General features: G+C 38.6%; 6 protein-coding genes across 6 annotated transcripts; all 6 read right to left on the bottom strand.

The window, feature by feature from the left end:
- Window positions 1-4,806: 4,806 nt before the first annotated feature.
- Window positions 4,807-5,727, bottom strand: LOC116728158 (odorant receptor 131-2-like). Its single transcript, XM_032575998.1, has one exon. It carries the CDS (start codon window positions 5,725-5,727, stop codon window positions 4,807-4,809), a length of 921 nt encoding a protein of 306 aa, XP_032431889.1.
- A 2,102-nt stretch (window positions 5,728-7,829) lies between these two features.
- LOC116728009 (odorant receptor 131-2-like) lies at window positions 7,830-8,947 on the bottom strand. Its single transcript, XM_032575720.1, has one exon. The coding sequence runs from the start codon at window positions 8,789-8,791 to the stop codon at window positions 7,841-7,843; it is 951 nt and encodes a 316-aa protein (XP_032431611.1). The 5' UTR covers window positions 8,792-8,947; the 3' UTR covers window positions 7,830-7,840.
- A 4,550-nt stretch (window positions 8,948-13,497) lies between these two features.
- LOC116728701 (odorant receptor 131-2-like) lies at window positions 13,498-15,407 on the bottom strand. The gene has a single exon (XM_032576982.1). It carries the CDS (start codon window positions 15,405-15,407, stop codon window positions 14,457-14,459), a length of 951 nt encoding a protein of 316 aa, XP_032432873.1. The 3' UTR covers window positions 13,498-14,456.
- A 3,735-nt stretch (window positions 15,408-19,142) lies between these two features.
- LOC116728880 (odorant receptor 131-2-like) lies at window positions 19,143-20,266 on the bottom strand. The gene has a single exon (XM_032577200.1). The coding sequence runs from the start codon at window positions 20,091-20,093 to the stop codon at window positions 19,143-19,145; it is 951 nt and encodes a 316-aa protein (XP_032433091.1). The 5' UTR covers window positions 20,094-20,266.
- Window positions 20,267-21,953: 1,687 nt separating this feature from the next.
- On the bottom strand, window positions 21,954-23,367 carry LOC116728799 (odorant receptor 131-2-like). The gene has a single exon (XM_032577119.1). The coding sequence runs from the start codon at window positions 23,286-23,288 to the stop codon at window positions 22,335-22,337; it is 954 nt and encodes a 317-aa protein (XP_032433010.1). The 5' UTR covers window positions 23,289-23,367; the 3' UTR covers window positions 21,954-22,334.
- Window positions 23,368-24,876: 1,509 nt separating this feature from the next.
- LOC116728700 (odorant receptor 131-2-like) lies at window positions 24,877-26,355 on the bottom strand. Its single transcript, XM_032576981.1, has one exon. The coding sequence runs from the start codon at window positions 26,180-26,182 to the stop codon at window positions 25,223-25,225; it is 960 nt and encodes a 319-aa protein (XP_032432872.1). The 5' UTR covers window positions 26,183-26,355; the 3' UTR covers window positions 24,877-25,222.
- Between the last annotated feature and the right edge of the window lie 15 nt (window positions 26,356-26,370).

Genomic DNA, 26,370 nt, shown 5'->3' with positions numbered 1-26,370 from the left:
TTATTTCCTTTTGGGATCAATAAAGCACTTTTGAATTTGAACTTCTTTTAGACGGCAACTAGTCAAATAACATACTGTAACAACATGTGACAGCTTTAACAAATATGTAAAAGCATTTTTTTTCTATAAAACTTACAAACTGCAGCTTTAAGGGTCTGGCGTAACGTTATAATTTTAAATGTCATGTTTTCATCACTTGCAAGTGTACAATAATCATAATTAATAGAAATAAAGGCTTTTAAGCTTTTATTAGCTTGAATAAAAGATAAATTATATAGATTAATCAAACTGTAGTTAATCTATATAATATGTTTCACTTAGTAGAAAGTCACCTCCTGAAAAAAAAAAAAAAAAATCTGGGTTTTTTTTCTCCAGTAATTTTCTAATTTATTGAATGGGTTAGTGTACAATAAATGCAGGTCTGCCTGACACAGTGCAGCATGTTTTTATGGAAAAGATTGCATTACAAATCAGAAAAGCAACAGTTAAGTAAAGCAACTTATAAAAAGAGCATCAAATTTAAAATTGAACGTATTTTCATAAGTGATACAGAAAAAGAAAATGTCAAATCATGTCATATTTGAAAGATACAAATCAAATAGAATTTAGTTAAAATGTTGATTTACTGACTTTGTTCAATTAACAGTAACGTTTTGAATTATTTTGCTTTTTCCCCCCAGTTAACTTCCTGCCCACAACTCAGTCCAGTTGGTGGCAGTAATGAACCGTTGTAGCTGGTCTGCCAACCGCCATTAAACAGAAGAAGAAGAAAAATTGGCGCTTTAACCCACCTGATGGAGTATCAGGGGATCATAACAGGGATTAGGCCGCTGGATGTTTTTTTGAACGCCATATTTGGAGATCGCTGTGATTATTTACCTTTTTCTAAATTGTTTATTTTCACCGATGACGCCATTTTTTTTGTTTTTCGGTGGCTCTTTTACGTAGTGCAACGTTTTGTTTGGCTGCTGGACTTGCTGAAACATCTGAGAAACAAAAATGGCGTCAGGTATTAGCATCACATCGAGGATGGACATAAAGAGGAATCGCTACAGTGAGGATCTGCTGGACTCATTACTGAGGTAGGTGAAACAACAACTGGAGCGGCGGAGAGCGGACACGCCGTGGTCATGTGACCTGCCGATGTTTTGATGGACATGGTGGAATCTGGAGTTTTATTTTGAAAATCAACTTTGGGCCTGCAATGAAAAGCTGTAAAAGGGGATTAAAGATGGCGGCCAAGGCTTTGGCGAATAAAGTTTAAAAGCAACAAGAAACATGTTCACTCTAAAAAGCGATTCAGAGGCTTACTAAATATAATTTAAATATATATAATCTTCACAAACCTTGATTGAAATCTACATATTAAGTAATCATTTAATTTTGCTATGCTCACTCACAAATGTAAATATTGAACTGATATTTTGGGGTTAAAATAAAATCTTTCATGTAGATTTCAAAGAAAAATGTAAGTATATCATTTTTATTGTTTTTTTTTAATATCTACTCTACATTTTGTTTTAAAATTGAATCAAAATATTTGTGAAATGGTTATCCATACATATTGGTATCGACTACTACAATTACCAATAATTCAAACCAATATTCATGTTGTACAACAATTCAAAGATAAATGTGAGAGCGATTATTTGTGGTCCCGGAAGAATATGCGGCCTCAGGCGATTCCACCATTTCTGCAAGACGACTGTTTGAGAGATTCAAACACAGTGGAGCCATCTGCTAAACCTGCAGGTCAGAGGTCACAGAGGTAATTTAGAATATAGCCTTCTCTAACTGTTGTACCCAAGCTTTTTATTATGAAGTTAGTCAGTTGCTTTTTTTACACATTACTTCTCTCTAAAGCACTTTAAAAACAATGAATTAAAAGCAATTTCAAACTGTCAAAGGAAACGTAACACACGGTCGATTCTTTGTCCTACAATCTCGTTCTTATTTTTTCTCAGCTGTGCAGTATGGCATCGCGACACAACCTGTGCATTGTAGACAACCGAGCTTTTGTTTATCTGTAAATTAAAACCGTTGTTCCATGTTTTGTTTGAGTGAAAACAGTAAACATAAGCTGTCACAAACTGACAAGGACTGTAGCTTTATAGCATTTCTGCGATAAAGTATCTTATGTCCAGTTCTATTGCTTTCTAATGTAAAAAATGCATAATTTAAAGGGGAGTTTTTCTTCTCCACTGACGCTACATACGTCTTCAGTTTGAGGCATTGCTGTAAAGTCTGACTGCATACAATCTGCTGGCTTACTTTGAAAAAATGTGAACAATTTGAATAATAAACTGAACTTGATGCATTGTTTCATGAAATCCTTGGCTTCTTCTACGTCTGTTCATCCTGACTGAGGCCAATTTGGAGCTTTGAATGTGAGACTGAAGTTGTTGAAACATCAACAAGAAAGGAGAACTGATGCAGAGCTGCTTCAGGATTTCAACCTTTTCCTTAGAGGAAGTTCACCACCTGGATGAGTTGGGCATCCCCGCCGATAAGAGTCAACAAAAAGTTTCCTACAAACTATGGGTCAGGGTATCACATTGAAGATTTCTCTATGGTGATCAGTAGTTTAGAGCTTATGGTTAATGTTGTAATGCCTTGTCATTTTCACTGTCATTTTTCAGAATACTACATGGGTTAAAAAGAAATGGAGATGCTGATCATCAGTTTTTCTCGAGATGGAGACTATGAAGTCACCAGATGTTAACATCATGGTCGCCACTGGAGTCTGCAACTCAAGTTCAAGGAAATTGGTAACAGAAACAAGCACAACATAGTGACTGAAATGATCCACCCTCATTGACCAGTTCAGGAAAACCAAGGTAGGCTAAATGAAAGGTTGGTGTTCAATCTCAGGCGCAGCAACCAGAGCAGATCTGATATATTCTCTGTGGAAAGATATGTGTATGTAATCCATTATAGATGGACACATGAAGGGAGTCGACAACAATAATAAAAATATATATAAAAAGGAAAAAAATAACAAATGAAAATGACAAAAAACAAACAAAAAAAGACAAACAAAAAAAACAAACACATTTTTGTAAATTTGTGGAACTGGAGTAAAGATTAGCATTTAATAATCAGCACTTTTAATTTTTAATCAGTATTAAAAATATTAAAGGACGTTATATTATATATATATATATATATATAAAATATATATAATATATATATATATATATATATCATTGGACATGGGTAATAACATTTACATTACTCTTGAGTAATACTATAAAGTATTGGTACACTTGAAAATATTTCCTGGTCCTCTAACACTGTGAGGAACTTGATGCGGAAAAACATGTTTTAACTTAAAACACAATCAGATACAGACCTGTTGTTAAAGTAAAACCTCTTGATTCTACACGTGTTTTGTTATTTTATGTTATTTAATGCTGAGCCTGTTTGAATTTGGAGGTCAAGTGAACAAACTAAAGTAAAAGTAACATATATTAATAGTGTATTGATTCCATCCATCCATCCCTCCCTCCCTCCCAAAAATGGCAAGCATATACTACCTATGGGCAACATACATGTTAATTACACAGAATTGACTCGGTAGGGATTTAGCTCCATGTTTAATCATAAAGATGTTATGAACAGTTGCACAGAAACTAAAAACATTTAGAATTTTACAGTTATATTTTAACACATCAGTTCATGCTAACCGATACATTCAGTCTAACTTTACACGAAGAATAGTCTAAAGAAACCTATATCTTTGAGTGTAAATACTTTTCAAGTGCTTTTGATATTCTGATATTTAAATGTTTTGTTGTAGTTCTACAGCGATGCATTCTGGTTGCAGAATAAACATTAGCATTTCATCTCTGGTGGAGAAGCTGTTAAAACAATTCATACATGCGAGTTTTTGCATTTATTTAACACCCAGTGGTTGTTTATTCATATGTCGTATTCTTCTCTAGCCTCATTTATTTGCTGTATATTTGCCATTTGCTCGGTAATGTTTGCTGGGGAAAAACACTTGAGGCGCGGAAACAGAATTGCTGCATAGTTTTCACTACTTCAAAGTAAGAGCAAGAGTATAATCGTCTAAGACAATAACCAAATTTCACTGATGTCAAAATGTATTCAACAGAAAGTTTTCAAAACAGCCAATTAAATTAATATATAAATAAGACTCCCCTAAATAAAGGTTGTGTGCTAAATGTTTTCAAAGTTAGCTAATACACTAAGTGAAAAAAAAATTGCGTCACTATTAGTGCATTAATAGATTAGCAGATTTGCAAAAAACAATCTTATTGAAAAGCTTCTGGATGAAGTTGAAGAAAAGAAAATGCGTCATTTTGGAAACATTACATTTGGTTTCTCAGGAATTATTTTACAGACATCTTGTAGTTTACGAAATTCTGACATTTTAAACCCCCTACAAGCTGAATATATAACCTCAATAAAGTGTTACTGACCCATATTACATGTTTATGTGACCTAAAAATGAAGTGCATTAACACTTTGAGCTACCTGGAATACCTTCCTCTGAGAAGCATTGGGTTAATGGAAAAAGCTGCAGACATCAATGATTTGATCCCTGCACAGCCTCTCCACAGCATACTGATGAACCAACGCTGGGTCTTCATTTTACTTTTAAACATAATCAGCTCTGCTGCTTTAATAAATGCTACATTTGGTTGTTTATGTTTTTCCAAGCAGTTTAATTTAGCATTTACAGTAGTAGCTGAAAGTATCTCTGTATTCCTCGCTCAGATATGTTTTCGATCACCTAAACATAATTTAATCAACATCTGGCTGAAACATTTTTGACTTAACTCAGCAGCATAGATTTTGCAGGAGGACGGGTCTGATGGTCTGATCTCTAAGGCCATAGATGAGAGAACTTAAACATCTGGGGGAAATAATAATGACTATATAAAGAAATCTTTGTAATCGGCTGAATTCTACCCTTGTAATGATTTTTGAAATGGGTCCTATGATTGGGTTATAAACAGTTGAGGACAGACTGAGACACAGCTGCACCAGATGTAGCAGCAGGGTGTTACGAGCCTTCAGGGTGGAAGATTTGCCCTCAGAGGCCGACCTGGCTGCTATAATTACACCAACATAGGAGGAAATTACTATTAGGCCGGCTGAAGCAAACAGAAAACCAGTGAAGGCATTGTCATAATCTTTAGAGCTGGGGCCAAGCAGCATAGCAAAGTCAGAGCAAAAACGTTCCATCTGCAGAGTCTCTAGATCTTCGAATGGAAAGTCTAACAGCAAAGCAATACGAGTGAAATTGTGTAAAGAGCTGAGAGCCCAGAGAGCAACAATAGCCATTCTGATGTTGGTGATGGTGATGATGACCGCATGCCGCAATGGGAGGCAGACAGCTACACAGCGCTCCAGAGACATCACCATCAGTGTGAGAGGAGAGATTACATTGGTCAGATTTGATAATGAAGTTATAGAACCACATACAGGATATGTTAGTTTAATTCTACAAACAGCAAGTAGAAACAGAACCATACTCAGTGATAACTGTACAGTATCTGCAAGAAGGAGGTTGAACAGGAGAATATACCGACAGGTGTCCCGAAACACAGATTTACTCCTCAGAGTGAACAACATGGTTCCATTAATGAAGAGAAACACGCAGGATATGATTGTGCAAAGAGTGAAGGTGATCACCTCTTCCAGAAACTCCTGATATTGCAGCTCAACAGAGATGTTAGACCGAGAGACGTAGGACATGGTACAGGAAATTTAAAACATCCAGAAATCAGTGTGATGTCTGAATTACAAGTTTATATGAAACCTCTGACTACACTCTTTAAACACAGATGCGCTCAAGAAAATCTCACAAAGACCCTTAACCTGTGCATGCAAGTGGTAGACTCCATCCAGGCTGAGGCAGTCTGCACGGTCTGCGATGCTTCATATTTAATATATGTGCTGTCTTCTCATCCACTTTTCCACTGACACGTCACATCCCAGCATGTGACCGTACCTCTGAGTTATGCAAATTTGAATTCATTTATTAAATTCAAAATGTTTGATTTCTGTTTGATGTGTCCTATTCACAGAACAACACAGAAATACAACATATTGTGTGAGGTTAAATAAACTCTTTGACGACCATCGTATAACGGCTTATAGTGACCAAAACTCTCAGATGGTTCATTTCACCACATTTAGTGCTTCCACTAAAGGCTGTCATCGTGACTCTGCATTTCAGGAGTGACAATAATTGATACTCCGGAAATGTTCTAATTAAGATACTAACTGTTTAAATGTAAGCAAGCCTATATAAAAGTATTTAAAGTAAATATCATTCTGCTAGTTTAGAAATGCTTTTGAAATGATCAGGAAAAACAGATTCAGCATGAGCAGTCGTACCTTTAAATGTTTGAATGAGTTCCTGTCTCTCTCACCGTTGAAGGTTATATGTCAGTAAGTTTGAGGATAAAGATGTTCCCAGCCAGGAAGATGCATTTCTCTAGTGTTTTGGCTGGGGTTAAATTTGGGCCAAGTAGTAGTTCACAACACTGTAGGAACTGTGCTTCGTGATTTCATTAGGACTTTAAAATCTTCTAAATGTAGTCTGCTCAGTGGTATTGCTGCTAGCACTGTTGCTTTGCAGCAACACAGCTGCAAATCAAATCCCATCTTGGGCTCTTTCACTGGAGTTTGCATGCTCTTCCTGTGCATGTGTGTATCCTCTCCTGGTACTCCAGCTTCTCCCTACAGTCCAAAAATAGGACTGTTAGGTTAATTGGTCATGACTGACTGATATGGGCACCAGGCCTCCCACACACACCCGCGATCCAGCACTGATTAAGCTGGTAAAATAGATGCATGGATGGCTTTTCTTTTTTTTACATATTCTTATTAAACTGTAAAGGTCTCACTGTGTCAACTCGGTTTCAATTTCAGCCCTCCAAAATAAAACAGTAAACATTTCTTTCCCAAATACCTGAATGTACCAGGCAGGATAATTAGCTAAATAGGAAACAAGACATCTTATTTTGCCAAGAACATAGTCTTTTTATTATATAAGCAATCAAACACATCCAGATCTTACTAGGGTACAGGAATCCATTTCAGTTAAAAAAGCTTTAAACTGACTAATTTCAATTTGCATTTAAGGATGGGTTTTGACAAGAAGTCTAAGCGCTCACTCACACAAACTTCCGAAGTTGAAACTTAGCTCATTACATTGTAAAAAATTACAAGTAACCTTAATTCAAAACGGATCACTTTTAGTTTAAAAGCTCATAAATGTCAATATTGCCCCCTTTTTGGTGGGACTAATAGCCTCTCTTTGATGGTGGAAAGACCACCAAAGACAGAGGCAGAGAGAGTTTGAGCCCAGATCAGCTGTAGATTGGAACATTTGCCATACAAACTGAAAGGTATTGCTTTTGCAATTAGAACCATTCATTATGTGCCTCTGCTTGAACATTTTAATTGATACAGGAATCAGGACAAAAGGGAATTATTCTATAGTGAACAGTTTTTCAAAAACAACCAGTAATCTGATAAGGTTTTATTCTGCAAAACCCCCAAAAAGGATTATATTAAAGCTATTTTGGTAATAGGACCAACTTAGATGGGGTCATTTATGCAAAGCTTCTTTAAAGCATAATTCCTGAAATGTTAATTTAAAAGGGGGGGAAAAAAGAAAATGTTTCAGAATTCTTAGTTCTTAAATATGTTTAGATCTCATCTATCCACATGAACTAAAGACTTTGTGGTGTCTCAAGTGTTGAATGTATCATTACAAACCCACAGCCAAATACCATTTACATTTACACGGTCAGGCATCCCAGAGAAATATGATGTCTTATGTCCAAAACCTGACTTCTCAGCAGGTGGCTGGTTCAACTGAGAGTTTCCATCTGCAAAATAGATAGTGTAATAGAACAGGTCTGACGGTCTGATCTCTTAGGCCATAAATTAAAGAAGTCAAACATCTGGGTAAGACAATAAAAAGCATATAAATAACACTCTGGACCCATACAAATACTATCCTTTGTACGGTCTTTGCAAGAGCTGAGAGCAGTGGGTAGTAAAGGGTATAAGCCAGACTGAGGAAGAGCTGAACTAGGTGCAGCAGAAGTGTCTTACGAGCTTTCAGGGCAGATGCTTTACCTGTAGAAGCTGCCTTGGCTGCTATTACAACTCCAGTATACGAGGAAATTACAGTGAAACCGGCTGAAACAAATACCACAGCGTTGTATGCTCTGTCATAATCATCACACAGTGAATCTGGAATCCAGCCAATGTTAGTACAATAGTCTTTCATCAAGACTTTCCCAAACTTTTCATATGGATATTCTATCAAAAACAGATTTCTAGTGACATTGTTTAGTGTACTGACAGCCCAGGCTGCAATAATGGCCACTACTGTGTTTTTGATGTTGACAATGGAAGCGTGCCTCAGTGGGTAGCAAACAGCCACGTATCTCTCCAAAGTCATTATCACCAGTGTCAGAGGAGAAATTCCTGATGTGAGATTGGCCATAGTAGTGATGGTACCACAGACGGCATACGTTATTTTAACTCGACCAACAGCAAGGAGAAACAGAACCTGAGTCACTATCAGCAGAGCAGTATCTGCAACAAGGATGTTATATAATAGAATATAACGACAAGTGTATCGAAACACAGGCTTACTCCTCAAAGAGAACATCAAGATCCCATTAATGAGGAGGAAGAAACACGCAGGACCTGTAGACAGAAAGCAAAGTACAATTCTTTCCAGTAAACCCTGATACTGCTGTCCAATAGTGATGTTAAATGGGGAAGAAGACATTGCAGAATTATTTAAAGCATGTCAAAAATATACCTGCTCAAGATGCTGAAAAACTAAAGCAAATATTAAGATACAACATCTGTAAATAGGAGACATTAACATATACAAAGACTGTACGAAGTGAGCAGGTTAGAGTCTATACGTGTTGCTGTGGGGGCAGAGGTGGTCTGCAGGGTTTCACTGGCTCCACATATGTTTTATGAGCTTTTTCCTGCCAACCTGCTCACATGGTAGATCACATGTCTCGCATTAGGGGATCAAAATTAAGTGACGTAATTTCGTTTCCACTGTTTTTCAGACGGAGAATGGCTAGAACAAACACTTAAACATGTCAAACTCACACAAAGCCATGTTAAGACAATATTCTGCTTTTAAAAAATGAATGGAAAAATTAACTGGAAAGCTAATCAGCAGTTTTGATAACTCACTGGATGTTGTGGTGTTGCTGTGTCACACTGGGATGCCAGTTGTGAGAATGCTCTCCACCAACACTCTGTAGGCCACCATGAGGGATCAGAGGCCCACTCAAGCCTTCTCAAGCAGTCCAATGAAGTGCAGCTTCTTTTGGGGCTTTCTCAGTGTTATTGCAGTGTGGACCGACCAGCTCAGAGCCAAGATTACGTTACAGGCCCAGGAACTTGTGACCCTCTCCACTTCTGTCCTCCTGATGGAGAAGGGGTAGTGATCAGTTGCTTTGTCTTTCCTACAATGAGTATGATATGATTCTCCTCTCTGAAGTATAGTGTGTTGTTGACCACCTCCGTGTTAGCTGTCTCACCTCCTCCCTTGATGAGACACAGGATGATCTTTGTTGTCTGCTCATTTTATGATCACTGCCTCATCATTGTTGGAGAAGCAGTTTTTTGGGTGTACAAAGTGAGGCAGCAGCCCTGTGGTGATCTGTTGCTGATTTTCACCTTGGAGACCATTTCTCCCTTGCTGAGGTCTGTCCACAAGAAAATCTACAGACACATGGGCAAGTTGGAGGTGCCAGTTGGAATTCCCAGTTCAACCAGTTCTCCAGGCAGAATAAGATCAGATAAGATAAATCTTTATTGTCATTGTCAAAAGGACAACGAAATTCAAAGGGTGCCATCAGTTGGTGCACATGCCCAAAAACAAAAAATAACTGTCTCACAATTCCCACACAACGCAAGAATCAACAAACAAATGGCAAAAAAAAAAAGAACAGCCACATTCTCACATACATCATTTATGATGATTAATGGTTGTTTTTGATTGCATTTAGTTTTGTTATTGCTATCGGGTAGAAACTGTCTCTGAGATGGTTGGTTCTGGTTCTGGTTGCTCTGTATCTTCTGCCTGAAGGCAGCAGTGTGAACAGAGAATGTCCGGGGTGAGAAGTGTCCTTTGTGATGTGTTGTGCTTTTCTTAGACAGCGGTCGCTGTGCAGGTCCTCCAGTGAGGGGAGAGGGCAGCCAATGATTTTTTTGGGTTGTATTCACAACCCTTTGGAGAGTTTTCCTTTGAGCCGTAGTGCTGCTGTTATACCATACGCAGATACAGTAGGTCAGTATGCTCTCTATGGAGCACTTGTAGAAGGACACCAGCAGCTTCTCCTTGATGTTGTTCCTCCTGAGAACTCTCAGGAAGTACAGCCTTTGCTGGGCCTTTTTTATCAGCTCCAAGGTGTTCATGTTCCATGTGAGGCCCTGCTCAATGTGGACCCCCAGGAAACGGAAATCAGCTACCCTCTCCACACATTTCCCCCCAATGGTTAGTGGTGTAATGTCCGTTTTATTCCTCCTGTAATCTATTATGAGTTCTTTTGTCTTTGAGTTGTTGAGGAGCAGATTGTTCTCCCTGCACCACTGCAACAGCCGCTCCATCTCACCCCTGTAGGCGGACTCGTCGCCTCCTGAGATGAGCCCCACCACTGTGGTGTCATCAGCAGACTTGATGATGGTGTTGCTGTGGTGGGCAGAGGTGCAGTCATATGTGTTCAGACAATAGAGCAGGGGCCTCAGCACACAGCCCTGTGGAGAGCCAGTACTAAGGCTGAGGGCAGTGGATGTATGTTTTCCCACCCTAACTCTCTGCTGTCGGTTGGTCAGTAAGCTCAGAATCCACATGCAGGTGGAGTGAGGGAGGCCCAGGTCCCCCAGTTTGTCCACCAGTCTGTGAGGGAGGATGGTATTAAAAGCAGAGCTGTAGTCTACGAAGAGCATCCGCACATAGCTCCCCTGCTGCTCCAGATGTGACAGAGCAGCATGGAGGGCCGTGATCACAGCGTCCTCTGTGGATCTGTTGGCTCTGTAGGCGAACTGGTGGTGGTCAAAGCCAGGAGGGAGAAGTGCTGTGATGTGACCCCAGACCAGTTTTTCAAAACACTTCGTCACCACAGGGGTTAGTGCCACTGGCCGGTAGTCGTTGAGGCAGGAGATGTGAGGATTCTTGGGTATGGGGACTATGGTGGAAGATTTCAGGCAGGATGGGACTGTAGACAGGGCTAGGGACTGGTTGAAGATCCTGGTGAAGACTCCAGCCAGCTGATCGGCGCAGTCTTTCAGGACACGTCCAGGGACGCCATCAGGTCCAGCAGCCTTCCTTGGGTTGACGGCCCGCAGTGTGCGCCTCACCTCGTGCTCCTCTACAACGAGGGGTGTGGTGTTGTGGGTCGCTTGGTGTAGTGTGGCTGCCTCTGTTGGCTTCACCTCAAAGCGGGCAAAGAAGAGGTTCAGCTTCTCTGCCAGCATGGCGTCGCCTTCCGCAGCTGCGAGGTTGGTGAAATGCTGGATTTCCTGCCACACCTGCCTGCTGTTGTTGCTATCAAGGTAGCCCTCTATCCTCCTCCTGTAGTCAGATGTAGCCATTCTGATGCCGCTCTTGAAGTTAGCTCGGGCTGTACTGTAGTTTCGGAGACCGAACTGTAGTTAAAAAGGAGTATCCTGACATATGCTCTGCCAATGCACAGGTGCTGCAGAGTGTGGTGTAAGCCTATTGCAACTGCATCATCCATAGACTTGCTTATAAGTGAACTGGAGAGGATGAATGTGCTCAGGAAACACAGACTAAATACCAACTTTTCCAGGCACTTAATGGCTACTGGTGTACGTGCCACTGGTCTGAAGTAATTGAGAGCACCAGGTCTTTTTAGGACTAGGATGAATGTGGAAGTTTTGCAGTGGTGAGATACAGCAGCTTATGTTAAGAATAGTCTAAAGAAACCTATATCTTTGAGTGTAAATACTTTTGAAGTGGAGGTTGAACAGGAGAATATACCGACAGGTGTCCCGAAACACAGATTTACTCCTCAGAGTGAACAACATGGTTCCATTAATGAAGAGAAACACGCAGGATATGATTGTGCAAAGAGTGAAGGTGATCACCTCTTCCAGAAACTCCTGATATTGCAGCTCAACGGAGATGTTAGACCGAGAGGACATGGTACAGGAAATTTAAAACATCCAGAAATCAGTGTGATGTCTGAATTACAAGTTTATATGAAACCTCTGACTACACTCTTTAAACACAGATGCGCTCAAGAAAATCTCACAAAGACCCTTAACTTGTGCATGCAAGTGGTAGACTCCATCCAGGCTGAGGCAGTCTGCACGGTCTGCGTTGCTTCATATTTAATATATGTGCTGTCTTCTCATCCACTTTTCCACTGACACGTCACATCCCAGCATGTGACCGTACCTCTGAGTTATGCCAATTTGAATTCATTTATTAAATTCAAAATGTTTGATTTCTGTTTGATGTGTCCTATTCACAGAACAACACAGAAATACAACATATTGTGTGAGGTTAAATAAACTCTTTGACGACCATCGTATAACGGCTTATAGTGACCAAAACTCTCAGATGGTTCATTTCACCACATTTAGTGCTTCCACTAAAGGCTGTCATCGTGACTCTGCATTTCAGGAGTGACAATAATTGATACTCCGGAAATGTTCTAATTAAGATACTAACTGTTTAAATGTAAGCAAGCCTATATACAAGTATTTAAAGTAAATATCATTCTGCTAGTTTAGAAATGCTTTTGAAATGATCAGGAAAAACAGATTCAGCATGAGCAGTCGTACCTTTAAATGTTTGAATGAGTTCCTGTCTCTCTCACCGTTGAAGGTTATATGTCAGTAAGTTTGAGGATAAAGATGTTCCCAGCCAGGAAGATGCATTTCTCTAGTGTTTTGGCTGGGGTTAAATTTGGGCCAAGTAGTAGTTCACAACACTGTAGGAACTGTGCTTCGTGATTTCATTAGGACTTTAAAATCTTCTAAATGTAGTCTGCTCAGTGGTATTGCTGCTAGCACTGTTGCTTTGCAGCAACACAGCTGCAAATCAAATCCCATCTTGGGCTCTTTCACTGGAGTTTGCATGCTCTTCCTGTGCATGTGTGTATCCTCTCCTGGTACTCCAGCTTCTCCCTACAGTCCAAAATTAGGACTGTTAGGTTAATTGGTCATGACTGACTGATATGGGCACCAGGCCTCCCCCACACACCCGCGATCCAGCACTGATTAAGCTGGTAAAATAGATGCATGGATGGCTTTTCGTTTTTTACATATTCTTATTAAACTGTAAAGGTCAACTCTGTGTCAACTCAGTTTCAATTTCAGCCCTCCAAAATAAAACAGTAAACATTTCTTTCCCACATACCTGAATGTACCAGGCAGGATAATTAGCTAAATAGGAAACAAGACATCTTATTTTGCCAAGAACATAGTCTTTTTATTATATAGGCAATCAAACACATCCAGATCTTACTAGGGTACAGGAATCCATTTCAGTTAAAAAAGCTTTAAACTGACTAATTTCAATTTGCATTTAAGGATGGGTTTTGACAAGAAGTCTAAGCGCTCACTCACACAAACTTCCGAAGTTGAAACTTAGCTCATTACATTGTAAACAATTACAAGTAACCTTAATTCAAAACGGATCACTTTTAGTGGAAAAGCTCATAAATGTCAATAAAGATTCTGTACGAATTTGAAATACTGCATAATAAAAACTCATGCCTCTAGAAAATGCAATATTTTAAATGTGCCGTTTCTAGTTAAAGTGAAGAATCTCAGAAAAAGCTTTTTCAGAAGTTGTCAGAAGGGCTAACTTGGAGAAATTGACCCCTTTTTGGTGGGACTAATAGCCTCTCTTTGATGGTGGAAAGACCACCAAAGACAGAGGCAGAGAGAGTTTGAGCCCAGATCAGCTGTAGATTGGAACATTTGCCATACAAACTGAAAGGTATTGCTTTTGCAATTAGAACCATTCATTATGTGCCTCTGCTTGAACATTTTAATTGATACAGGAATCAGGACAAAAGGGAATTATTCTATAGTGAACAGTTTTTCAAAAACAACCAGTAATCTGATAAGATTTTATTTTGCAAAAACCCCAAAAAGGATTATATTAAAGCTATTTTGGCAATAGGACCAACTTAGATGGGGTCATTTATGCAAAGCTTCTTTAAAGCATAATTCCTGAAATGTTAATTTAAAAGGGGGGAAAAAAGAAAATGTTTCAGAATTCTTAGTTCTTAAATATGTTTAGATCTCATCTATCCACATGAACTAAAGACTTTGTGGTGTCTCAAGTGTTGAATGTATCATTACAAACCCACAGCCAAATACCATTTACATTTACACGGTCAGGCATCCCAGACAAATATGATGTCTTATGTCCAAAACCTGACTTCTCAGCAGGTGGCTGGTTCAACTGAGAGTTTCCATCTGCAAAATAGATAGTGTAATAGAACAGGTCTGACGGTCTGATCTCTTAGGCCATAAATGAAAGAAGTCAAACATCTGGGTAAGACAATAAAAAGCATATAAATAACACTCTGAACCCATACAAATACTATCCTTTGTACGGTCTTTGCAAGAGCTGAGAGCAGTGGGTAGTAAAGGGTATAAGCCAGACTGAGGAAGAGCTGAACTAGGTGCAGCAGAAGTGTCTTACGAGCTTTCAGGGCAGATGCTTTATCTGTAGAAGCTGCCTTGGCTGCTATTACAACTCCAGTATACGAGGAAATTACAGTGAAACCGGCTGAAACAAATACCACAGCGTTGTATGCTCTGTCATAATCATCACACTGTGAATCTGGAATCCAGCCAATGTCAGTACAATAGTCTTTCATCAAGACTTTCCCAAACTTTTCATATGGATATTCTATCAAAAACAGATTTCTAGTGACATTGTTTAGTGTACTGACAGCCCAGGCTGCAATAATGGCCACTACTGTGTTTTTGATGTTGACAATGGAAGCGTGCCTCAGTGGGTAGCAAACAGCCACGTATCTCTCCAAAGTCATTATCACCAGTGTCAGAGGAGAAATTCCTGCTGTGAGATTGGCCATAGTAGTGATGGTACCACAGACGGCATACGTTATTTTAACTCGACCAACAGCAAGGAGAAACAGAACCTGAGTCACTATCAGCTGAGCAGTATCTGCAACAAGGAGGTTATATAAAAGAATATAACGACAAGTGTATCGAAACACAGGCTTACTCCTCAAAGAGAACATCAAGATCCCATTAATGAGGAGGAAGAAACACGCAGGACCTGTAGACAGAAAGCAAAGTACAATTCTTTCCAGTAAACCCTGATACTGCTGTCCAGTAGTGATGTTAAATGGGGAAGAAGACATTGCAGAATTATTTAAAGCATGTCAAAAATATACCTGTTGAAGATGCTGAAAAACTAAAGCAAATATTAAGAGACAACATCTGTAAATAGGAGACATTAACATATACAAAGACTGTACGAAGTGAGCAGGTTAGAGTCTATACGTGTTGCTGTGGGGGCAGAGGTGGTCTGCAGGGTTTCACTGGCTCCACATATGTTTTATGAGCTTTTTCCTGCCAACCTGCTCACATGGTAGATCACATGTCTCGCATTAGGGGATCAAAATTAAGTGACGTAATTTCGTTTCCACTGTTTTTCAGACAGAGAATGGCTAGAACAAACACTTAAACATGTCAAACTCACACAAAGCCATGTTAAGACAATATTCTGCTTTTAAAAAATGAATGGAAAAATGAACTGGAAAGCTAATAGGTGTTAAAGATGTCCATGTACACATCTGCCAGCTGGTCTGCACAAGCCTTTAGGACCTACTGGGTTACATGCATTTACCTGCTTCAGAGCCTTTAACACCTGGCTGTGTGCAACCTGTATGGAGGGTTTCTCTGGTGTCCAGGGAATTTTTTTGTTGGTATGAGTATTTTGTATGTTAAACCAGGCATAAAAATGGAGTCTGTCTGGCAGGGTAGTGTCTTATGTAGTGACAATGTTCTGCTTTTAAAAAATTAACTGGAAACCTAATCAGTAGTTTTGATAACTCACTGGATGTTGGAGAAGTAAAAAACTAAAAACAATGTATACATTTCTAAAAAAAATAGTTGTCTATGTCAGCTTTTCTTAATAGTGTGCCCAGCTGCAATGGCCAGTGTCTTGGGCTATGAGCACACTGCTGGCCTTGATGCTCAATTCCAATTTTTTTTGTGAAGCCAAATTTTTCTTTTTTGCGAAACCAGATACAAGTCGCAAATCCTTTCCAAATATATGCGACTTGTATGTGATTTCCTGTGTGAACTGCAAGTTTCCTAACAGTGTCCCACATGTGCAGTAGAGAATGCAATAATGTCACACTTGGTGAGCATTCTAAGTGTTTGTAGGGGTGAACATGGAAGGTAATGGTGGAGAATATTTTGTGATTTTAAAGTTGTCCAACTGGAGTGAGCGCTTTAACAACTATGCTCATTATCATCCACCGTGGATGTTTTACTACCTGCTTCTGCATGTCAGGACAGAGAATACTGATGTTTGCAGAATAAACAACACATCCAAGTGGTGTGGGTCTGTTTAGACTGTCATGAAAAGATCAGATACAGGTCACAAAAAAAATCGGATTTGGGTCCCTTCAGTCTGCAGTGTGAATGGAGCCTTCTAGTAAATTTTCCCCGACAGATTCTTCCAAGCCAGAGGACACTGTCAATCACCCTCGTGTATGGACTACTCTCACCCTGCCCCTTTCTCTTTGCTATGCTATGCTCCCTCCCAACGGTGGCTGCCAGAAATGCTCAGGCTAATTAGCCTGGTCACTGATGGCAACAGAAAAACATTTTTTCTGTAAGGGTAAGTTGTTTCTCCACTTTAAGGCCATTGTACACAAGCATGATGGACAGTGCTAAGACCTTTCTCTATTGAGGAATTAAAGCGACTAACTTTTGAAATACATGAATAAAAGAAATAACATGCAGGACTCTGTTCCTTCACTGCTAAAGGCCGAGCGGGAGAGGTTTAATTCACATTCACATTTTTGGAATGATCGCAAACACATTGCTACAAAAATCCAAAATCTCTCGACTTTCACTGGTTGCATCACTTTTTATAGGATTTAATCTCTACTGGTGTGTATTTGAATGTTTTGACCAATGGCATTGCTGCTCTTCATTTGCGTAGCGACTCTGGCACCGTTATAGACTGCATTTGTATTGGGGTTCCGAGAATTAGTTTGGACCTCCTGGAAATCAGAATCTGCTCCATTTCACAGTTGCCAAATGACACATTGTTGCTCCTTATCTGTCCAAACAGAAATTCTTTCCAAGTGTTGGGCTTCTGGCCAGTCTTCCCTCGCACACGAGCAAGGGAAGACGGATCAGAATGACCCGGATTTGTGCCAGAACCTTTTCCTTGCAAAATAACTTGAAAATAACATTTCTGCTCGAACACCTCCTGGCTCTGATTGGTTGTTTCTGAACCTGAGAGGTGTGTTTCTGCCGATGACAGTAGGACCACAGGGAGGAGGCAGAGGAGCTCTTCTTTTCAGATTCTGGCTTATGTTATACTGTTACACATGGAGGCAGTTTTAAAATTATTTATAAAACATATTGTTTATAAGTCACCAACTGCATCTTCAAACATACGTTTCATGAAGCCCAGATTCTGCATTATGTTTTTATTGATCTGATGTCACATTCTCATTGAAAACATTATGTATTTTCATGAGTTTGAGGAAAAATCTAAATTTACACAAAGGTTTAAACATGAGTTTGTGTAAATGATATATAGTGTTTCACCTAGTAAATTTAGTTTCTAAAACTTTTCTATAAAACAATAAACTGAGATGCAGTGTTATTAAAATTTGGCGGCCTCATACACCTGTCAGATTATTGTTTCCCAACCTAACAAATGCCTGTTAATCAGACAGATTTATTTATTTCAAGAATTATGATGTACCATCTCCTTTTTGAGGGGGCTCTTAAGTCAAGATGTATACTGAAGCCAATCAAAAACAAATTACTTAAAAAATGAAAAAGGCTGAAAGTCAAATTGTAAATGAAACGGTTCTTTCTGTGACATAAAAACTCTTCATTTTTAATATAAAATGTAAACTGTTGCATTGTATATTATACATTTTATATATAAGAACTGTGACTTACTTAGTTTTATAAAGCTACTTTAGTATTCAAGTTAACAAGTCATCTAAATCACGTTTGTCACTAAATGTCAATCAAGTTGAGTTTATTTGTATGCCACATTTCAGCAACAAGTCAGTTCAAAGTGCTTTACATGACAAAAACATAATACAGTAATGAAACAAGCAATTAACAGCACATTTGGTCAAATGTCATCATCAAATTGATCAAGACTAATAATCAAACATCAAATTTATTGATCAGTGATCCAGTTATTAATCAGAGGCAGCAATACACCGATGTCATTTTAGCCTTGATTTAAACAAACTGTGTTTTGGCTGTTTTGCAGTTTTCTGGAGAACAAAAACTCCTACGAGACTTGGCACATAAAGTAAACGCTTATCTCAGGCTGCTCAAGTTTTCTGCTGATTCCATAATAATCCAAATCTTTTATGTTTCAAATTCTGAGATTCAGACTGCATTTTCCACCACAATTTTACACGTTCAGGAATAATTTAGGAAAAAACTAAATTCAAAAGGACGACCATTTAGCCTTATGAACATATTTTAATTATATTTTGAATTATATTGAGAAAACGGCAACAAAATAGCAAAAGTAACAACACAAACATTTAAAAAAGGCAATAGTTTAATGAAGATCAGTAAAGCTAAACATGTGTAAACAACTTATACATTTTTCAATGACAGTATTAAACTTGCACATTTTTTACATCTTCTGGAATACAATCAATCAATCAATCAATCAATCAATCAAATCCTATTTGTGTAGCACCTCTCATTTCAAAGTGCTTTACATTACAAAAATACAGTCATAGAACAGCCAACAACATTACATTTTGCACATCAGATGATCGATTAATGTTTCATGATTAGGTTTCGAAAGCAACTCTAAACAGCTGGGTTTTAATCTAGATACAGATATGTATCTAGATTAAAAACTACTAGCCACTGATTTTAACTTTCAGTTGACAACACAGATAATACAAAAGAACAGGTCTGATGGTCTGATCTCTTAGCCTGTAGATCAGAGAACTCAAACATCTGGGGAAGATAATAAAACAAACATAAAAAACATTCTGAACCCATAAAAATGCCACTGTTGTTAGAATTTTTGAAAGAGCTATAATGAGTGGGTTGTAAATAGTTGAGGAAAGACTCAGGCCAAGTTGAACCAGGTGCAGCAGCAGGGTGTTACGGGCCTTATGAGCTAAAGCTTTATCTGTGGAGGCTGACCTGGCTGCTATAATGACACTAACATAGGAGAAAGTTGTAGCAACACCAGCTGATACAAACACAACACATATATAGGCCCTGTCATATTCTGCAGTTACAGCACCAAGCACCAAAGCTATACGAGAACAAACGTCTTCTGTTTGCCAACTCTCTATTTTATCTAATGAAAACTTTAGAAACAACAGAACACGAGTGAGATTGTTCAGTGAACTGACGGCCCAAATTGCAATGATTACTACAGTTGTGTTTCTGACGGTGATGATGGAAGAGTGCCTCAGTGGGTAGCACACAGCCACATATCTCTCTAATGGCATTACCACCAGTGTGAGGGGAGAAATCCCAGTCGTAAGATTGGCAAGCATGCTAAGAACAGTACACAGAGAATAAGCCAGTTTGACTCTGCACACTGACAGTAAGAACTGCATTTGACTCTGCGCCAGCTGGACAGTGTCTGCCAGAAGAAGGTTGTAGAGTAGAATGTAACGACAGGTGTCACGAAACACAGGTTTACTCCTCAGCGTGAACAGAATGGTCCCATTAATGTAGAGAAAAACAAATGATGGAACTGTAGACAGGGTGGAAATTAGTACTATCCTCAACAGATCCTGGTTCTGACTTGCTGTTGTCATGTTGGACTCAGACTGTGACACATTTAACATGCTGAAGAGTTCCTAAAATTTCTGAAAATGTACCTTTTGGTATCATGAATACAGGAAAAATAATAAAGTTGGTATTTAAAAAGATTTGAAGGCACACATCAGACTCAAATTCCTGGTATTCACAAAAAAACCTAAATGTATGCTTAGTTTATCCACCTGCACACAGCTAGTAAAGGTAAGCTGGTCACTTGGCGTTCATTACGTTGGGTGACAGGTTCTGCTCTTATTAATTGTTCATCTGATACACGTCACCATCATTTAGCAAGGAATGACCTAATTCCTCTTGTGAAATCACAAAGGAGCTTGCTTGTGTTTTTTCTTTCCTGTTGTTTTTAGATAGGATTGAATTCAAGTAACATGAAGCACAACTAACCTGCCTTCTATTGTAGAAGATGGATACAAAGGAAAAATTTGTTTAGATTGGCTCAACTCAACTTTAATAAGGTCATTTATCAGCTGATCTTTGTCTTTATTTTTCCCCCCTAACTGATGGATTGTTTTCCCCAGAAAGCATTGAAACATGACACATGGATCACATTTCCTGTGACGTCTCAGACGTGTCTCTTATAGACATGGAGATCTTAGAGGTTGACGTTTCAGATACAGGTGTTGGAGCTGTACTTTCTCAGATCACTAAGGATGATAAACTGCATCCCTTTTTCTCTCATCATCTGTCTTCCTTTTAATATTATGATTTATGGGACCGTGAGCTTTTGACAGTGGTGTTGGTGTTTGAGGAATGGGATCATTGGCTTCAGGCAGAACGTCCCATAATCGTGGGTTGCTGACCATAAGAATCTTTATAACCTCCATCCTGGTATTAGTTACACTGTTCCTCATTTGATGAACCTTCTGGTGACCTTCTTCATATAAAGAAGTGAAGGAAAAGGTCCAGGCATTTTAGGTATGCGCCCGTCACAAACCTCCTCAAGTGATGGCTAGACCCAAATGCCCTTGGTCGCATGTCGCTCTGAATTTTGTTACCTGCTTGCCATCATTTAAAGGATTCTATCATCCTTACCACAGTAGATTGCTTCTTAAAAGTCTGTCACCTATTTCTCCCCCCAAAAAAGCTTGTAATAGCCCTTAAGACAGATCATCTCCTGGTGAAACATCTATTCCCTTTACATGGAATTCCTCTAGAGATTCTGTGGCGGTACAGAAGTCACCCCCTTGTCTGGAGTGACTTCTGTACTACTAAGGTTTAGTTCTGGCTTTCATCTGCAAACCAATAGTCAAACCGAGCAGATAAACCAGAAGCTGTTCTTCAAACCTAGCAAGGTTTAAAAAACACACAATTTCCATAAAAGCCATTTCAATAACTAAAGTTTGGATGTTTTTGCTATTGACTGTGCAGAAAGTTGATGACTTCTGCATAAAATACACCTGATTACACTGTCTGATTTATCCAGGCCTGAGCTGGTGTTGGCCCTATGTGGTACTGCACTGCTATAATACCATAAAGCGATCCTGGGGTATCTGGTACCATGGTGCAATTTAAATGCTTATAGTAGGAACTTAAAGGCCTGGGAGCTGTATTGTACACACCTGTAGCCATGGAAGTGACTGCAACACCAGAACACAATTTGGAGGGATGACTCAATACTTTTGACAACATGTTATGTGACACAACATGTACTCCTATTCATACAATGACAGTTTTAGTGGCAAAAGAATCTGTTCAAAATCAGACACATCTGTTATGTGTCAGTTGTCACCTTTCCTCATCACATTTTTCAACAATTAACAGGTTAGTACAGGGTCTTATTTAGTCTTGGAAAACTTTCTGGTAGAGGTGAAAATTCAACATGCAGCTTTCTGTCACCTTACCTTTGATACAGTGACATGAAACAGATGGACTTTTTTAGATAAAGTTCCTTGTGCTTTAATTTTTTATGATTACACATAATTACACATACATACAAAAGTTATTTCAATTCAGTTGACAAAGTTAAATAACTTCAGGATTTTTGCCAGATGACATTTGTTTCAACAGACTTCCTTTGTTTTATAAATGTCATTATATGTTAGACAATTTTAAGTCTTCATATTCATCTGCTTTCTCCCACATTAATCCCGTTATTAGTGGGTCTTTGCTTATATGGATTCTCCACAACAGAAAAAAAATTGAAGTATGACTTATTGGTCTTAAAAAACGTTTAACATAATTGTTCCTATATTTCAGACATAAAAATTGTGTACCTCTTTCACTCATGAAGTGTTTGACAGAAGCTAAGCTTTTCAACCACTGACTGCAACAGCTTTATGTTTTAGTTGATAGTTTAAATGGGACAGAAGAATAGGTCTGATAGTATGATCTCTAAGGCCATAAATTAAAGAACTCAAGCATCTGGGGAATATAATCATTAATATATACAGAAACTTGTGTAATCGTATAAACACTACAGTTTGAACAATTTTTATAAGAGCTATAAGCATTGAGTTGTAAGTAGTTGAGGACAAACTGAGGCATAATTGCACCAAATGTAGCATCAATGTATTACGAGCCTTCAGAGCTGAAGCTGTCCCTGTAGATGCTGACCTGGCTGCTATTATTACACCAACATAGGAAGAAATGATTACAATGGCTGCTGAAGCAAAAAGGATACCAGTGAAAGCAACATCATACATTTTAGACCTGGATCCAAGCTGCATATTGAATTCATTGCATAAATTTGTCATTTGTAGACTGTCTAGATCTTTAAAAGGAAAATCTAACAGCAAAATAACGCGAAAGATATTATGTAAAGAACCGGAAGTCCAAACTGCAATAATTGCCAGCCTCGTGTTTTTGATGGTGACAATCATAGCATGTCTCAAAGGGAAACACACAGCTACACACCGCTCCAGAGACATCACCATCAGCGTTAGAGGAGAGGTTACACTTGTGATACTGGCAAAAACAGTTAGCATGCCACAAACAGGATATGTTAGTGTAATTCTGCAAACAGAAATTAGAAACAGAACCTGACATACTGCTAACTGCGCAGTATCTGCTATTAAGAGGTTAAACAGGAGAATATACCGACAGGTGTCACGAAAAACAGGTTTACTCCTCAGAGTGAACAACATGGTTCCATTAATGAAGAGAAACACACAGGATGGGATGGTACAAAGAGTGAAAGTGATCACTCTTTCCAGAAACTCCTGATATTGCAGCCCAACAGAGATGTTAGACTGAGAGACATAGGACATGGTACAGAAAATTTAAAACATCCAAAAGTCAATGCTTTCCAAAATGTCATTTAGATTATTTCAACATATTATTAGTTATTAATATTATGTATTATTATATATAGTTATATACACTGCTCAAAAAAATAAAGGGAACACTTAAACAGGTGTTTAACACTTAAAGTGTTCCCTTTATTTTTTTGAGCAGTATATATATATAGTTATATTATATAGTTATTATATTAGTCTTTAAACATAGAAATGCTGAAGAAAATCACCAAGACACGTCACTTGTGCATCTAGATTGTGGACTGTAGGCAGAGGCAGTCTGCAGGGTTTGCTGCTTAGCTTCATATTTAATATATGTGTTGTGTTCTCATCTAATTTTCCTGACACGTCACATCCAAGCATGTGACCATACCACTTTGTTATTCAGGTTCTTATGACTACATATCAGAAGAATTTCAGTGTAAATCAATCTGATAAATTTAAAAACATATTAAATTGCTTAAATGTTTTATTTTTGCTGTATGTGCCCCAGTTGGAGAATAATACAGAAATGCAACATATTGTATAAAAAAGTAAACTCTATACCGAACACCTTGTTATAACGCCTTGTAGTGACCATTACATTTAGATGGTACATTTTACCACATTTTCTTGTTTTTTGTTCTGTTTTATTCACTGTTCTGTGAAGAAACTAATGGGCTCAAATTTCTTCATTCTTTTACCCTCTTTCAAACTCTTTCTTAGATTTAAGGAATTTCTTTTTACATAATATTTTTAAGTCATATTTTGTTTAATCATATTAGTGGAGTGTAACTGCAAATGAATGTTTATTAACACTAGGTTTATTTGTGAATCTATTAGTGGGTCATTCAATACGGTCACTCTATTTCATATTAAAGTTTCAATATTCTTTTTTTTTTCTCCCCTCCAGGGGTCTTTTTGTGGGCGCTAGAGTCCCTTATATGAAAGTAGGCTGACAGGAAAGGGGAAAGGAGACGGGGGAAGACAGGCAAATGTCATGGGTCAGGGAATCGAACCCGCGACGGCCGCGTCCAGGACTCAAGGCCTCCAAACGTGGGTCGCTCTATCCCCTACGCCACCACAGCATGCCCAAAGTTTCAATATTCTAACCCATAGATATTTTTTTATATCTCCATGAGAGCATTCCATAGCTGGAAGTCGTGTTGGTGGACAGGTAGGTATTTTATCAGGTAGGACTCCAGGTAAGTGTTTTCAGGAGGACTGTTGGAGAAGTTACGATGGGACTGACAGGTAAGTCAGGAAGTGAAAATCAGAACTGTAGAAGGAGACGGGAAGGCGAGCAGCAGTTCAGGAATGACTCATTCACGGGACAAAGGACTGCAAGGGGGATACAAACTGCACAGGTAAGAACTACTGGTAATTTCAGCAGTACACAGTGAACACTGAGAGGGCCTCTTTTCAAGACAAATGGTGTTAACCATCTGGTCTCATGGATCAACTCCTCGTTTAGGCTCCTGATGAGGAACAGGTGGAGATTTGAGTTCTTTAGTAGAAGTGATCATTCGGTTGTGTGCGGTCTGTCAATCTACTTTTTTGTGAAATAAAGACAATGAAAGGATTCCTTAAAATTAAAATTCATGTTTGTCCTTTATTTGCAGACATAAACATACATAGAAAGTTTTTCATTTGAATTCAGTGTAAACATAAAAGGTTTGGTCAGATATTTGTTACAACACATGTACTTTTATTAATGTCATGATCTGTTAGACGGTGCCGTGTTTGCAGATTCATCCCAGTCTTATTTGTGGTCTCGTTGATAATATGGATTCTTCACAACAGCAAAACAATGCATTAAAAATAACTAACAAAATTTTCACTATATTTAAGACACTAATAAAGCTGATAATTATGGAAGTGGCTTAGTTTCTTTCACAGTTATGAAGACCTTGACAGAAGCTGAACTTTCAACCACTGACTGCAACAGTTTTAAGTTTTAGTTGGCAACCTAGATGGGCCAGAAGAATAGGTCTGATAGTTTGATCTCTAATTCCATAAATTAAAGAACTCAAACACTTGGGGAATAAAATTATTAATACATAAAGAAACTTGTGTAATCGTATAAACACTACAGTTTGAACAATTTTTATAAGAGCTATAAGCATTGGGTTGTAAATAGTTGAGGACAAACTGAGGCATAATTGCACCAAATGTAGCATCAATGTATTACGAGCCTTCAGGGCTGAAGCCTTTCCTGTAGATGCTGACCTGGCTGCTATTATTACACCAACATAGGAAGAAATGATTACAATGGCTGCTGAAGCAAAAAGAAAACCAGTGAAAGCATTATCATACATTTTAGACCTGGATCCAAGTAGCATTGTGATTTCAGAACACAAATCTTTCATTTGCAGACTGTCTAGGTCTTCAAAAGGAAAATCTAACAGCAAAATAACGCGAAAGATATTATGTAATGAACTGGAAGTCCAAGCGGCAATAATTGCCAGCCTCGTGTTTCTGATGGTGACAATCATAGCATGTCTCAAAGGGAAACACACAGCTACACACCGCTCCAGAGACATCACCATCAGCGTTAGAGGAGAGATTACATTTGTGATATTGGCAAAAACAGTTAGCATGCCACATACAGGATATGTTAGTGTAATTCTGCAAACAGAAAGTAGAAACAGTACCTGACATACTGCTAACTGTGCAGTATCTGCTATTAAGAGGTTAAACAGGAGAATATACCGACAGGTTTCACGAAAAACAGATTTACTCCTCAGAGTGAACAAAATGGTTCCATTAATAAAGAGAAACACACAGGATGGGATTGTGGACAGAGCAAAGGTGGTCATTCTTTCCAGTAACCCAACATCATCAAACTCAACAGAAATGTTAGACCGAGGCTGTGAGACAAAAGACATTTTGCAGAATATTTAAAATTAGTAGAACATCAATCTGAAAATGTTGTCATATTCCAGTTTTTACACAAAGTTTACTCTCCAAAAACCCTTTAAAGAACCTTCAGCTATCCAGGTACCCTGCTGCTAAAAGCATGTTAGGATCTCCATGTGGGGAAATCCTGCTCTGTAGTGTTTCCTTCATCTCACTG

This window comes from Xiphophorus hellerii, chromosome 11 (genome assembly GCF_003331165.1).
Source record: "Xiphophorus hellerii strain 12219 chromosome 11, Xiphophorus_hellerii-4.1, whole genome shotgun sequence".
NCBI classification, from domain to species: domain Eukaryota; kingdom Metazoa; phylum Chordata; class Actinopteri; order Cyprinodontiformes; family Poeciliidae; genus Xiphophorus; species Xiphophorus hellerii.
Note: the sequence above shows the minus strand (reverse complement) of the source record. Positions and strands in the feature narration are given on the sequence as shown.

Excerpts from the sequence above, each read along its gene's own strand:
- LOC116728158 (XM_032575998.1), bottom strand. The coding sequence starts at position 5,727 with ATGTCCTACGTCTCTCGGTCTAACATCTCTGTTGAGCTGCAATATCAG.
- LOC116728009 (XM_032575720.1), bottom strand. The coding sequence starts at position 8,791 with ATGTCTTCTTCCCCATTTAACATCACTATTGGACAGCAGTATCAGGGT.
- LOC116728701 (XM_032576982.1), bottom strand. The coding sequence starts at position 15,407 with ATGTCTTCTTCCCCATTTAACATCACTACTGGACAGCAGTATCAGGGT.
- LOC116728880 (XM_032577200.1), bottom strand. The coding sequence starts at position 20,093 with ATGTTAAATGTGTCACAGTCTGAGTCCAACATGACAACAGCAAGTCAG.
- LOC116728799 (XM_032577119.1), bottom strand. The coding sequence starts at position 23,288 with ATGTCCTATGTCTCTCAGTCTAACATCTCTGTTGGGCTGCAATATCAG.
- LOC116728700 (XM_032576981.1), bottom strand. The coding sequence starts at position 26,182 with ATGTCTTTTGTCTCACAGCCTCGGTCTAACATTTCTGTTGAGTTTGAT.